This window comes from Carlito syrichta, unplaced genomic scaffold, assembly GCF_000164805.1.
Source record: "Carlito syrichta isolate Samal-C Ts95f unplaced genomic scaffold, Tarsius_syrichta-2.0.1 Scaffold111499, whole genome shotgun sequence".
Lineage (NCBI taxonomy): Eukaryota > Metazoa > Chordata > Mammalia > Primates > Tarsiidae > Carlito > Carlito syrichta.
This window is the reverse complement of record NW_007055595.1, coordinates 2,659-14,949: the sequence shown is the minus strand read 5'-3', so window position 1 is coordinate 14,949 and position 12,291 is coordinate 2,659. Positions and strand designations below refer to the sequence as shown.

The 12,291-nt window shown below is 35.7% G+C and overlaps 1 protein-coding gene across 1 annotated transcript; it reads right to left on the bottom strand.

The window, feature by feature from the left end:
* Positions 1–4,372: 4,372 nt before the first annotated feature.
* LOC103272404 (putative bifunctional UDP-N-acetylglucosamine transferase and deubiquitinase ALG13) lies at positions 4,373–10,276 on the bottom strand. Its single transcript, XM_008069913.2, has 3 exons — positions 10,193–10,276; positions 7,965–8,142; positions 4,373–5,289 (listed from the first exon to the last, which is right to left on the bottom strand). The coding sequence occupies exons 2-3, from the start codon at positions 8,113–8,115 to the stop codon at positions 5,024–5,026; spliced, it is 417 nt and encodes a 138-aa protein (XP_008068104.1). The 5' UTR covers positions 8,116–8,142; positions 10,193–10,276; the 3' UTR covers positions 4,373–5,023.
* Between the last annotated feature and the right edge of the window lie 2,015 nt (positions 10,277–12,291).

The window sequence follows — 12,291 nt, the reverse complement described above, 5'->3', positions numbered from 1 at the left end:
GGCTATTCTAAAATCCTATGTATCTATCTTAATTTCTATAAAAAGTTTCTAATTCCTAATCCGATATATAAAGCTGATTATCAGCAATAAAACTTCTAAAATAAAACCCAGACACAAACTGTAATTGTACTAAAGCCAAAATCACAATTAGTAGAAGGTGGGAACAATGAAATTTCAAAAGTTAGCTGGATTCTTATAAAACCTTATAGTATCATGTTTGATCATGCTTGGACTAACATAATTCCCTGACGTAGCATGACCTATTCTAAAATACTTTCTATGAATTCAGTTTCTATTATAAGTAGAAAAAACTTACACTAATTGTAACTAAAGAACCGTATTAAAAGAATGCAGCCCAGTCCCAAATGGAGGCTGGGCCCTTAGGGATGTGGCCCAGCCCAAAGTTCATGCTGGGCCATTTCTGGTAACCCTAGATAACCATCTCATGCTGGAAACAGCTCTCTAAATGTATATACTAATTCTACAAATATATTTTTAAATCTTATAAAGAAGCTTGTATCACATATAAGGCTCCCAAATGTGATCTGAGTTTGAACTGTGTTAAGTTTAAAGCCGAAACCGCAGTCTGTGAGAAGCGGGAACAATGGATCCCTAGAGTCAGCCATGCCTGTCATATTCTCAGAACTTCATGCTTAGATCGTTAAAATCCCTACCAGTGGGTAATGCTAAACAACAAGGAAAGGAGGAGAGTGGGTAATGCTAAACAACAAGGAAAGGAGGCGGGAATGGGCCTTCAGCTCCTGAACCAGCCTGCCTGGATCCCTAACGCTCAGGCAGGCCTCCACAGCTGGCTCCCAACAAGGAACAACAGGATATCTTTCTGTAACAAGGCAACTAAAGAGGTAATATATAAAAAGGAGAAGTCTACCATAATGTTTATCCTATAGGAAAATTAAACATGTTAAGTCTAAGTCTAAGGATTTTTTTTTTTTTTGGTTGTTTTCCATTACCAGAAAAAAAAACAACTTCCTTTTATTTGCCAGCCGCCTCCAAATATCACTGCAGGCTTCTGCAACAGTACAAGTTACCCTCACACTTCCCACCCACCAGCAACAGGAGGGCTAGGGCTAACTCTTGATTATTTCTTAGAGTAGATTGTAATGCATAAACAAAGAGAATTGTATGATTTAAGCAGACCATAAATACTGTTGATTTCAATTGACAATAATTGGGTCAATTTAGTATACACATTGATTTTCGGTTAATAAAAGTCATATGATTAAATTGCATTAACTGGTAATGGAATACAAGGCAAGGGAGCAATCTACAGGCTTGAAATAGAAGCAAGTCAACTGGAAAGCTAAGGCAAATGTGCTTGTCTCAAAACCAGACAAATTCCAAAATCACATTCTCAAGAGACTACAACTTTCGGAAACAACCCTTGGAAGCCACTTGGTGAGCCAAGCCACTGACAGTTGAAGACACTGGACAATCATTTGCTGTGAGTTATGTATACTTCAGAAATGTTAGCATATTCAAAAAATGTTGAAGAGCAGTTGCTCCATGTTATAAGCTTGACTAAAATAATCCTTTATGCAAAACATAAATTTGTGGGTTGCACAAATTGAGAACACAAGAGGTTAGGAGAGAAGCAGCTCAAATATTAATACAGAGTTAGGTTGTTGTGAAATATCAGTGCACTGTCATTATCTTAAGTTGCCAGATGCCAAGTTGTAGTACAGGGCCTTCTTAGAATCAAGTATACAAAAACCCAGTCAGTAGTGTCTATAAAGAAGAACACTTTAAGTAATGCACTAGCTTATTTAGGATTCATTAAGATCAATCATCTTGAAAACAGTACATTGAAAATTCGATACTGTCTTTGCAATGGATTCTACTCCAGTACTTTAATCTGTTTAAGCAACCCAAGACTTGATGTCTCAAATGGCTCTTTTTGCCTGAGGTGTAGCCACAGGGGTGAAAATAAACTGATTCACAAACATAAATAACCTTTAAGGAAGGTGATATAAATAGGTTTTGTGGTAACCAAAGAACACTTTTAACAGCTCTTTGTTGGGTGAGACAGAGCAAAATATTCTAAATGAATTACTCCTCAGAGAACTGATCAGTATAGAAGATAGCAGTCTGCAGGTAAATGAAAGGTAGAAGGCAAACAGGGCTGATGAAATATGTCTCACAGAAAGTCAGAGACAAGCCTGGGGCCTTGAGAAATACAAGGTGGGTAAGGTGAGTTCAAAAACAAAAATAGCAAGGTATGATGATGTTGGATTCAGGAAGCAATACTACCAGCAAATGAAGGCTGAGGCTGAAGCAGCCTCAGATGCAAAAGTTTGTCTCCAATCTTCTGCTGCCCTCCCATCTCTCAGTCCCAATTCTCCCCTGAAGCTAGCCACAGAAACCAGACTCCCTCTTCCCCAAGGGTCACAGAAACCAGAACCTCTTTCCCTCAAAGCCAGTCATTAAACTTTAAAAAATCAGCCTATTTTCCCTCTTTCTGTGTAAAAACTGGCCATTAAGAAATTATCTGGGCCGGACTTGGTGGCTCAGCCTATAATCCCATTGGTTTGGGATGCCGAGGCAAGTGGATTACTTGAGCCAGTGGGTTTGAGACCCACCCGGGCAACTTGGCGAGACCTTGTCTCTACAATAAATAAAAAATTAGCAGGGCATGGTAGCGCATGCCTGTAGTTCTGGCTACTTGGAAGGCTGAGGTGGAAGGATCGCCGGAGCCCAGCAGGTCGAAGCTGCGGTGGCTGGGAGCATGCCACTGCACTCCAGTCTGGGTGATGGAGTGAGATTCCAACTCAAAACAACAACAAAAAAGAAATTATCTGACCTATCTTGTTTGACTGTGTGTCATAAGACCCCCATTCCAGAGAGGATACCGCCCCACACCAAGAGGGAAGAAACGCAAGCTCAGAGGCAAGAAGAATCTAGACAGATGGGCCTTGCTGAGTTTCCTTCCCCACTCAGTCTAATAGCATTAGATCATAACCTTTTGTCCAATCACATTTCTACACAGCTGTCCATACTTTGTTGAAAGTAAGCATAAAAATGAGCAATTTCTCCTGTATCTTTGGATCTTCATTCTGATGACTCCTGTGTACACATTAATAAAATTTGTATACCTTTTCTCTTACTAATCTGCCTTTTGTTAGTTGATTTTTCAGTGAACCTTCAGAGAAGGTGAAGGCAAAGTTTTCCCTTTGGCCCCTACGATAATGGTGGAAGTAGAGGATAATAAGAAAAAGTGGACAAAAGATATGAATAGACACTTCTCAAAAGAAGACATATAAGCAGCCAACAAATACATGAAAAAATGCTCAGCCTCTCTAATCATCAAATAAATGCAAATTAAAACCACATTGAGATACCACCTAACTCTAGTCAGGATGGCCATCATCAATAACTCAAAAAACTGCAGATGCTAGGAAGGATGTGGGGAAAAGGGAACACTTCTACACTGTTGATGGGAGTGTAAACCAGTACAATCTCTGTGGAAAACCATGTGGCAATTCCTAAAAGATCTAAAAATTAACCTTCCATACAACCAAACAATCTCCCTTCTGGGACTATACCCGGAGGAACTCAAATACTCTATGAAAAAGATACATGTACTCCCATGTTTATTGCATTATTCACAATAGCAAAAACACGGAACCAATGGTGCTGCCCATCAAAAGTGGACTAGATTTTTAAAAATGTGATACATATACATAATGCAATATTATGCAGCCATAAAGAAGGACAAAATTATGAACTTCACAGAAACTTGGATGGATTTCGAGTCCGTAATACTCAGTGATCTATCACAGAAACAAAGAACTGAGTATCATGTTCTCACTCATAAGCGGACTCTGAACAATTATCATAATACTGTAAGAAAGGGACTGGCAGTAGTGGGAAACTGCGAAGGGAAGGAGCGGGGGGCACACTTCATCAATAAGGGTACCTACTCTCAAACCAGGTGATGTGGAGACCAAAGTGAGGCCCAAACTTTACCTGTACAATGACCATTTGTATACCTAACCCTGAATTGTACCCATCTTTAAATTAAAAATAAATAAAATAAAACAGGTCTAGTACAGATTCTGAAAAAAAAAATTATGTCTAGATTAAAATTCTATAAGAGGGTACAGATTAAAAAATAAACAGAGATACAACCAGAAGGATCATTCTCAGGAGAAAATAACTAGATATGGTAGTATACATTGCAATGATTTGAGGTTAAGTAACATTTCAAGTTGGCCTGCAACTACTCCCTACCGGTTCATGCTATAAATTCCTATTCTTTTGCAACCAAAATGCCAGAGAAAAACATGTTGAAACAATCGAAAGTCTAGTACTCTTTGCTGCCACGAAAAAGCAAAAAAGAAGAAAATTTCACTCATTTTGGCAATTTTAAATGCTAGTTTTTATTTACCGCTAATTGTGCAAAAGACACCAACTCAGTACTGTGCAGTAAAACACATAGATCCAATATTAAACAACAGCATATGTGATAAATCTAAAGCAGAGCACCATGTGCTTTCAAAACTGATTAATATCACAGAACACAACTCAGTTCAAACAATTCTTAAGAAACTTGAAGAACCCTCTCATTTAGTACTAAATGAATTATCCAGAAGCAAAGGAGCTTAGGTTTTATATTCTAGAAAAAAGTAGAAGTTATTCCAATTCTGCATGGTTTAATGTGTGATTTCTAAACCAAGGAAACAGTTTGTATGATTTATTCCTTTTATCAATTGGTACCACCAGCTAATACAAAGTTGACAAGTTGGCTGACAGAAAAACAGCTGAGTACAATGAACTATGCTCAACAGGTAGCTAGGTGTACATCCATCTCAATTTCCGTATTCACAACCCAAAATATTTATTTATTTTAAAGCATTATTTTAAATCAAAAGGTAAAATAATCTTAAAGACAGATACAATATAATCACTCTAACCACCTAAGTCACTTAAACACTAACATAAAATACTTTTTAAAAACCAAAACAGCAAGAAAATGGCAGTGAAGAATACTTTATACTGTTGAATCTTACATATTCTGAGGTACATAATGAGAAGCTGAGGAAGGCGAAGCAATAAAGCCAATTGGCCCAGGATTTGTAACACCATGAATCTGAGAAGAACCACCATATGCTGCACCAACTGGATGCCAGGGGGCAACACAGGGATAATCTGGCACCACAGGAATACAGGAATCAAAACTTGGCAAAGGTGGCTGCCCATAGGGATCTGACATTACTGGATAGTAGACTGCTCCATGAGGGACAGATGTAGGGTCAGCATTTGGAAAAGTGCCTGAAACAAAGAATGCATATAATACACTTTATATACAAAAATTCACTAAAACAGAACCCCATGCAGCAAAAAAACAGATGTGTTTACAAGCTACAATAAAACTTATCATTAACAGTTAGAAATTTCACAGTAACTACAGAAGGATCACTTTAGACACAAATAATAGTGGCTAAAAAGGCTACTGAAAAATTAAATAAAAATTTCCAAATTAAAAAAGTGTGTGTGTGTGTGTGTGTGTGTGTGCACACACACACAATCTCATCTACCTATAGATAGCTATCTTTCTGGGAAGAGTTAAGTAACAACAGGCTAAATATATACACATTCTCTAGAGTTCTTCTAGTCAATTAAGCTCTTAAAAGAAGGAGACAAATTAAGTTATCCAATAGTTTTACAGTATAGCACATATTAACCAAATAACCATTTTGTACTACTTTAGTGATGAAAAGCTCAGGTGTCTAGACAGTCTTGTCTGTACTCAAAGGTATATTTCTGAAAAGCATTCAAAAGTGTCATCTCCTGAACGTCATTAAGATCCCAGCATTATTTGAATTTTATAGCACCTTTGCTACTTTGAATCAGTTTCCGTGGGAACAAATGCTGTTCTGACCTTGCTATAGTGACTACACATATAGACAAAAAGGAAGCTTTCATTATTTGGAATAATTTAGATTAGCTCATTCTGTGAAATTAAGACTGTCACTGCCTCATGGTTTATGTTTAGTACAATTAAAAGTAGCTCTATAAAAGGTATATTGTACAACAATGCAATAAAGGTTGATACTTTATTGTTGTATTACCATGGGCCACATTACACCAGCATACCAGGGATACAATCCCATACTACCAGGAATATTCCAAAACCATTAATATGCTTTAAAAAGGAAAAGGAACAGAGAAAGGAAATTAACATTCCTAATATGTGCCAGGTCTAATATACATAAGGTCTAATTAGTTCATATAACAACTCCAGCAATTTGGGTATTTCCCATTTTACAAAAAAATCAGGCTTAGGGAGGTTAAGTAACTTAGCCAAGATCACTACCATCAAGGAGCCGTGCTGGAATAAGAAACAGATTTGGTTATGTTAGCTCACATGGTTTCTTCTACCTCCTGATTTTTTCCCAGTAAGGGCAGTCAAAAGATCCTACTCTAAATCCTCCCAAATGCATCTCCATCTGTCTTATATTGTGAGCTCACAGAACTCAACCATACTTATGGTCTAGCACAGTGGTTCTCAAACTTTTTGGTCTCAGAATCCCTTTACACTCTTAAAAATTGAGAACCCCAAACGGCATTTGTTTATATGGGCATACCTATCACAATATTTACCATATTAGAAATTAAAATGAGAAAGTTAAAAATACATATCAATTCATGTAAAAATAGGGTAATTACATGTAAACACAGATAATGTTATGAAAAATAAGTTTATTCTCCAAAATGGAAACAAATATGAAAAGGGTCATTGTTTTATATTTGTGCAAGTTTCTAATGTATAGCTTAAAAGAAAAGAGCTAGATTTTTATCTACGCTTCTGAATTTAATCTGTTATATGTTGTTTTGGTGGAAGTATATGAAAAAGAATCTGGCTTCATACAGATATGTAGTTGGAAAAGCAATTTATATAGTAATTAGCCTTTTCAGATATTGTAGAACTATATAGGTGGTACTTTCTCAAAGGTCAGTAGTAATGTGGATTTTTCATAGTCTGTTACATTAAAATCCAATGTTTTATCTTGTGCTTTGAAAGATATTTTATGAAATCAGGTATGAGTGACATCATGCACTGGTAATTGGGAAACATTACTTCACTGAGTTATATACAAATCTTCCAGATGTTGGCACATTTCATTATACAATTTAAGAAACTACATCAGCCTCACATACCTATTACAAGAGTTATACTTGCTGGGAAGGTGACAAGCTCATGGTGCAGATACAAGTTTTCCAAAATTCTAATTTTTATTTGAAAGCTTGAATTTTATCTCTGATAACAAATATTACCAGTTATCCTTCCTGAAGTGACAGGCTCGCTTTGTTCACTTGAGAAAATGTTAGCCCGATAAACCAAGTCTGAATAATGATAGTTTGTCTATCACTCTTTCAATTAAAACAAGTGTTCCATGAAAAAAGTCACCTAGTTCAACTCGTAAATTAACAGCATAAATCTTTTTCCTTAATTATATTTCATTCAGTATGCAGAAGCGTTTTATAAGTAGTTCCCACTTTGCCACAAAGACTATTACATATAATTATCCAAGGATAAAATTTTAGTGAGAATAAGAACATCTTTGATTAAACATTAAAATAAAATAAAATGGGCATTTTTGTACCACAAGTGTGTGGCAGTGAGAAAGACACTGATTATTAGCACAGTTTGGTACCAGTGCCAATTTGTGCTTGGCACCAGTAGTTTTACCCACCACTAATTTTTGTACCCTCAATGCAAATGCAACACAGTGAATAGGGCAAATACAATCTCAGTACTATGAATACTTCTGGCCTCATAAATCCTTTGGAAGAGTCTTAGTGGCCCCAAGGTGTCCACACAGCATGCTATGAGAACTGCTACACTAATATATGAACCTAATGAAACATCTGAAGGCTATTATTAAATTGCACTCAATAAAATCCAACTGTTGTTCTTGCCGGCAATCTTATTACATACTCACCATTTGCTGATGCTTCCACCTGTGTGCCATCTGCTCTCCCCACCTCACTATACAAGTAAGGAACAGTTTGATCTACCAGAGGAGGTGGCTCAGTATAGACCGGATAATTTTCTACATGAAACTGCTGCTGCATCTGTGGCACATAGACCATGGAGTGCCAGTAGTTGTGGTGATAGCACTTGAGTAAAAAAGGGCAACAAGAAAACAAAAAACTTTACTGTTTACTATTCTTAACATAGTACAGTTTCTCATTAAAAAAAACCAAAAAACTGGGCTATGATTTTCAGGTGAGGTAAAAAAGACTTTTTTGACCTAAAAGACTTAACACTTAGAAAGTCTGTTCTCTATTAGAACTTTAAGATCTTTTTGCAGCATTTGTATCTCATACTTAGACCTAGGAATTCTTTTAGAAAAGCATCCTAAGGAACTTAGGGATACACATGAAGACTTGTATACAAAGATGTCTTTTATACCATTATTTTTAAAAGCACAAAAGGTAACGTATTTAACAAGAGGGGACTGGATGATTATGATATATCCATGATGAAATACTACACAGGCAAGAAAAAATCATGATGTCAATTATTTAACAAAAAATGCTTACATTGCTAAAATTACAAAACTATATGGCATAATGCACATTTTGTAAACAGTAAAAATAAAAGTTGTAAATATATCAAAGTATACAGTAATTATACAGGTGATTTTAGTTTTCTTTATACCTTAGTATTTTCCAAATGTACTACAATGGATGCTATTATTTCTAATATGAAAAATATTAAAATATATATCCAGCATTTTCTGGTATTCCCATGATGTAAAAGGCAGGATATTTTAAAATGACTCAGTCTTGTGAAACTGATTTCAAAATTTCCATGACTATAATACACTAACATAACTGAAGGGGCAAGTAGTTTATCAATTCTTGAAACTGCAGTTAGGAAAAATAGTCTCAAAGAACAAAAGCCTACCCTACTACTCTTAATTTATAGATGTGTACTATTTTGGAAGACAGTTTTCTGGCAATGACATATCTAAGGCTTCAGGGACATCAGTGTCAGGGAATACGAACTAATCTGAGCAATTCAGGAGACTATATAGTTTATCACCATCTGACAAGTCGTAAGACACATTATTCCTTTTCAGTAAATATACCATCTTGTCATATTAGAAGTCAAGTGTTATTTCAGGGGGGAAATATTCACTAAAAGAATGAAAGCTCTCTCACTTCAAATAAAAGACACCTTTCAGTGACAAAGACATTTGTCAGTACCCACCTTACACAACTCAGGAAAGTAGTGAAAAACAATGTTTAGCAACTATCTATGAACACGAGTGCTTTAAAAATAATACACCTCTTGGGCAACCCCCTTGGGTCCCCTCCCACTGTGGGAGCTTTTCTGTCCTCTCAATAAATCCTGCTTTCTCAAAATTAAAAAAAAATAATATACCTCCTTAAATGTCTTTGAATTAGTCTGATTAATTTTCACATAAAATGCAGAAACAACCATAAAAATATTTTAAGTAGCAGGATAAATAATCCATTTATTTTGAGACTAAAAAACATAAGGAAGGGTTGGTATTAATCAGGGTTGGCATTAAACATGAAGGCTAATAAAATATATGCTGAAGTTGTGTTACTTAAAGCCCAGTGCCCACTCTTTTCAATTTAACAATAAGAGAAACCAGCCAGGTACAGTGGCTCACACCTGTGATCTCAGTACTTTGGGAAGCTAAGTTAGGAGGATTGCTTGAGACCAGTAGTTTGAAACCAGTCTATTTTGTAGAACAATTTTGTAGAGATGAGGGAAAAATAGGGAGCCCTCGTCTCTACAAAATTTCTTTTAAAAAATTAGCCAAGTATAGTGGTGCACGCCTGTAGTTCCAGCTACTAAGGAGGTTGAGGTGGAAGGAGTACCTGAGTCCAGGTGGTTGAGGCTGTGGTGAGCTGTGATTGTGCCACTGCACTCCAGCCTGGGTGACAGAGTGAGACCCAGACTCTAATAATACTGATGATAATAATAATAATAGTAAGAAACTGAAGCACCAGAAGGCTAAAGTAGAAAACTGACCTAGATCATCTTCAGAGATCTTGCAGACAGAAATAAAAAATTGTAGGACCCTTACAGAGTTCTTGGCTTTTGAAGTTCAAGAGTCTGATTATCAAAACAGTTTATATTTTGAAAATAGAGCTTAGCTTATCAAAGCAATCTTAACATGACTCTTACCTGCAATCCCAGATTGAAATAATACTGCAAAACTTTTGTATCTAAAATTAAAAATTTCAAATTTAGTGACTAGATTGGCATAAGCTGTTAGAACTATCATTTAAAAGCTCTTCTCTTTTAGCATTATTAAGGTAGATATCAATGTAGTCTTCCCACATTGACACAATCCTCAATTCTACCTTATGGTATATGACTACTTACCTACCAATATAGGTAAGATCATTTTCTGATCCAAAGTTTAATCACCAAATACAAATTTTATTTCTAGTCTTAATATTAGGTAAGTGTTACAGGAATGCCACTCAGTTAATATTTAGGAAGAATCTAAAAAAGACATTTTCTTGCTTGTTTCAAGACAGAAATTTTACTTTAATACAACTCTACTGCATAGGCAATCGCTTTTGTCCCCTTACCAGCACTACCATACAGTACAAACTAATGCTCTAATAATGCTGAGATTAGTGATGCCTACTGAGACAATTAGGACTAGAGGAATCAATTCACCTTGTTTTTATTACTATAACTGACACATCACCACTAAAACTTCAAAAGTGCAAAAAGCAAAGTAATTTCTCCAGACCTTATAGAACTTAATTATTTCATAAATGAATAAAAACTGGATGTATGAGGAAAGACAAAATGTTCTTAGCATGTCAATTGTATCTCTAAATATATTTTTACTGATTGACCTGTGATCCAACACAAATATTTTTATTTATAAAATAATACAACCTGAGTTTCAGCAACAAATGAACTCTCAGAAAACTCCTCTTTCTTAAGTTAGAGACTCGCTATATGTACAAATATATTTACTGCTATTTAAAAATAATCAGCTTGTATTTTGACTATTATGTGGGAGCACAGTATAAACCCTAATACTCAAGCTAAAGAACATGAAAAGATAATAGCAGGAAGTAAATTCACAAGTGGCATGGGATTATACTCCTTGGTACATACCTATATCAACAAAATAACTTGTATATAAATGTCCATTGCAATATTATAAACAGCCAAAAAGTGAAAGCAACCCAAATGTCCATCAGTTGATAGATAAAATGTGATACAAGCATACCTCAGAAATATCGCAAGTTCACTTCCAACACCACAATAAAACGAGTATTGAAATAAAGTGAGGCACACAAATTTTTTGGTTTCCCAGTACATATAAAAGTTATACTTACACTTTACAGTATTTAAAATGTACAACAGTATTAGGTCTAAAAAGACAATGAATATACTTCCATTTTAAAATACTCTATTGCTAAAAACACCAGCACAGAGACATGAAATGAGCACCTGCTGTTAGAACAATAGTGCCAACAGATTTGTTTGACACTGGGTTGCCACAAACCTTCAATTCATTTTTTAAAAAAACTTCAATATCTGTGAAGTGCAATAAAGCAAAGCACATTATACAAGGTATGCCTGTATATCCATACAATGGAATATTATTCAACCATAACAAATAATGAAGTATTGATACATGCTAAAAGAACCTTGAAAATATGGTAAGTGAAAGAAGCCAGTTGCAAAAGATCACATACGTTGATTCAATTTATATAAAATGTCCAGAATAGGCAAATCCACAGAGACAGACAGTAGAAGAGTGATTGCTAGGGCCAGGAAGAATGGAGAGCACCTGTTAATGAGCACTGGGTATCCTTTTGGGGTCAACAGAAAGTTAGGTGGGAGAGTGGATAGAGAAAGAATTGGAGTAGAATCTCCATGGCAGAAAAGGCTTAGGAGTAGAAAACCAGGTGCATAGAGTTCGCATAGGAGTAGAAAAATACATGGCTGGAATAGAGACTAGATTGTACAATGTCATAAATGTCATACTTAATCTATTGAACTTTAATCTATACAAACTGGAGAATCACTGAAGGGCCCTGAGCGAGGAAGAAACACAAAGTGGTACAAATACCATGGCAGTGAAACCAAATGGGAAACTAACTGTTCAGGGAAGAGGTAACAAAGGCATGACCTAGGAAAGAATCAGTGGTTTTTTAAAAAAAACTCTGTGAAAGACAGATTTTTAATAAATCAGCTTAGGTTAACATGCAAAATCAATTTTATTTTGTATATACTTACAGGACAAAATT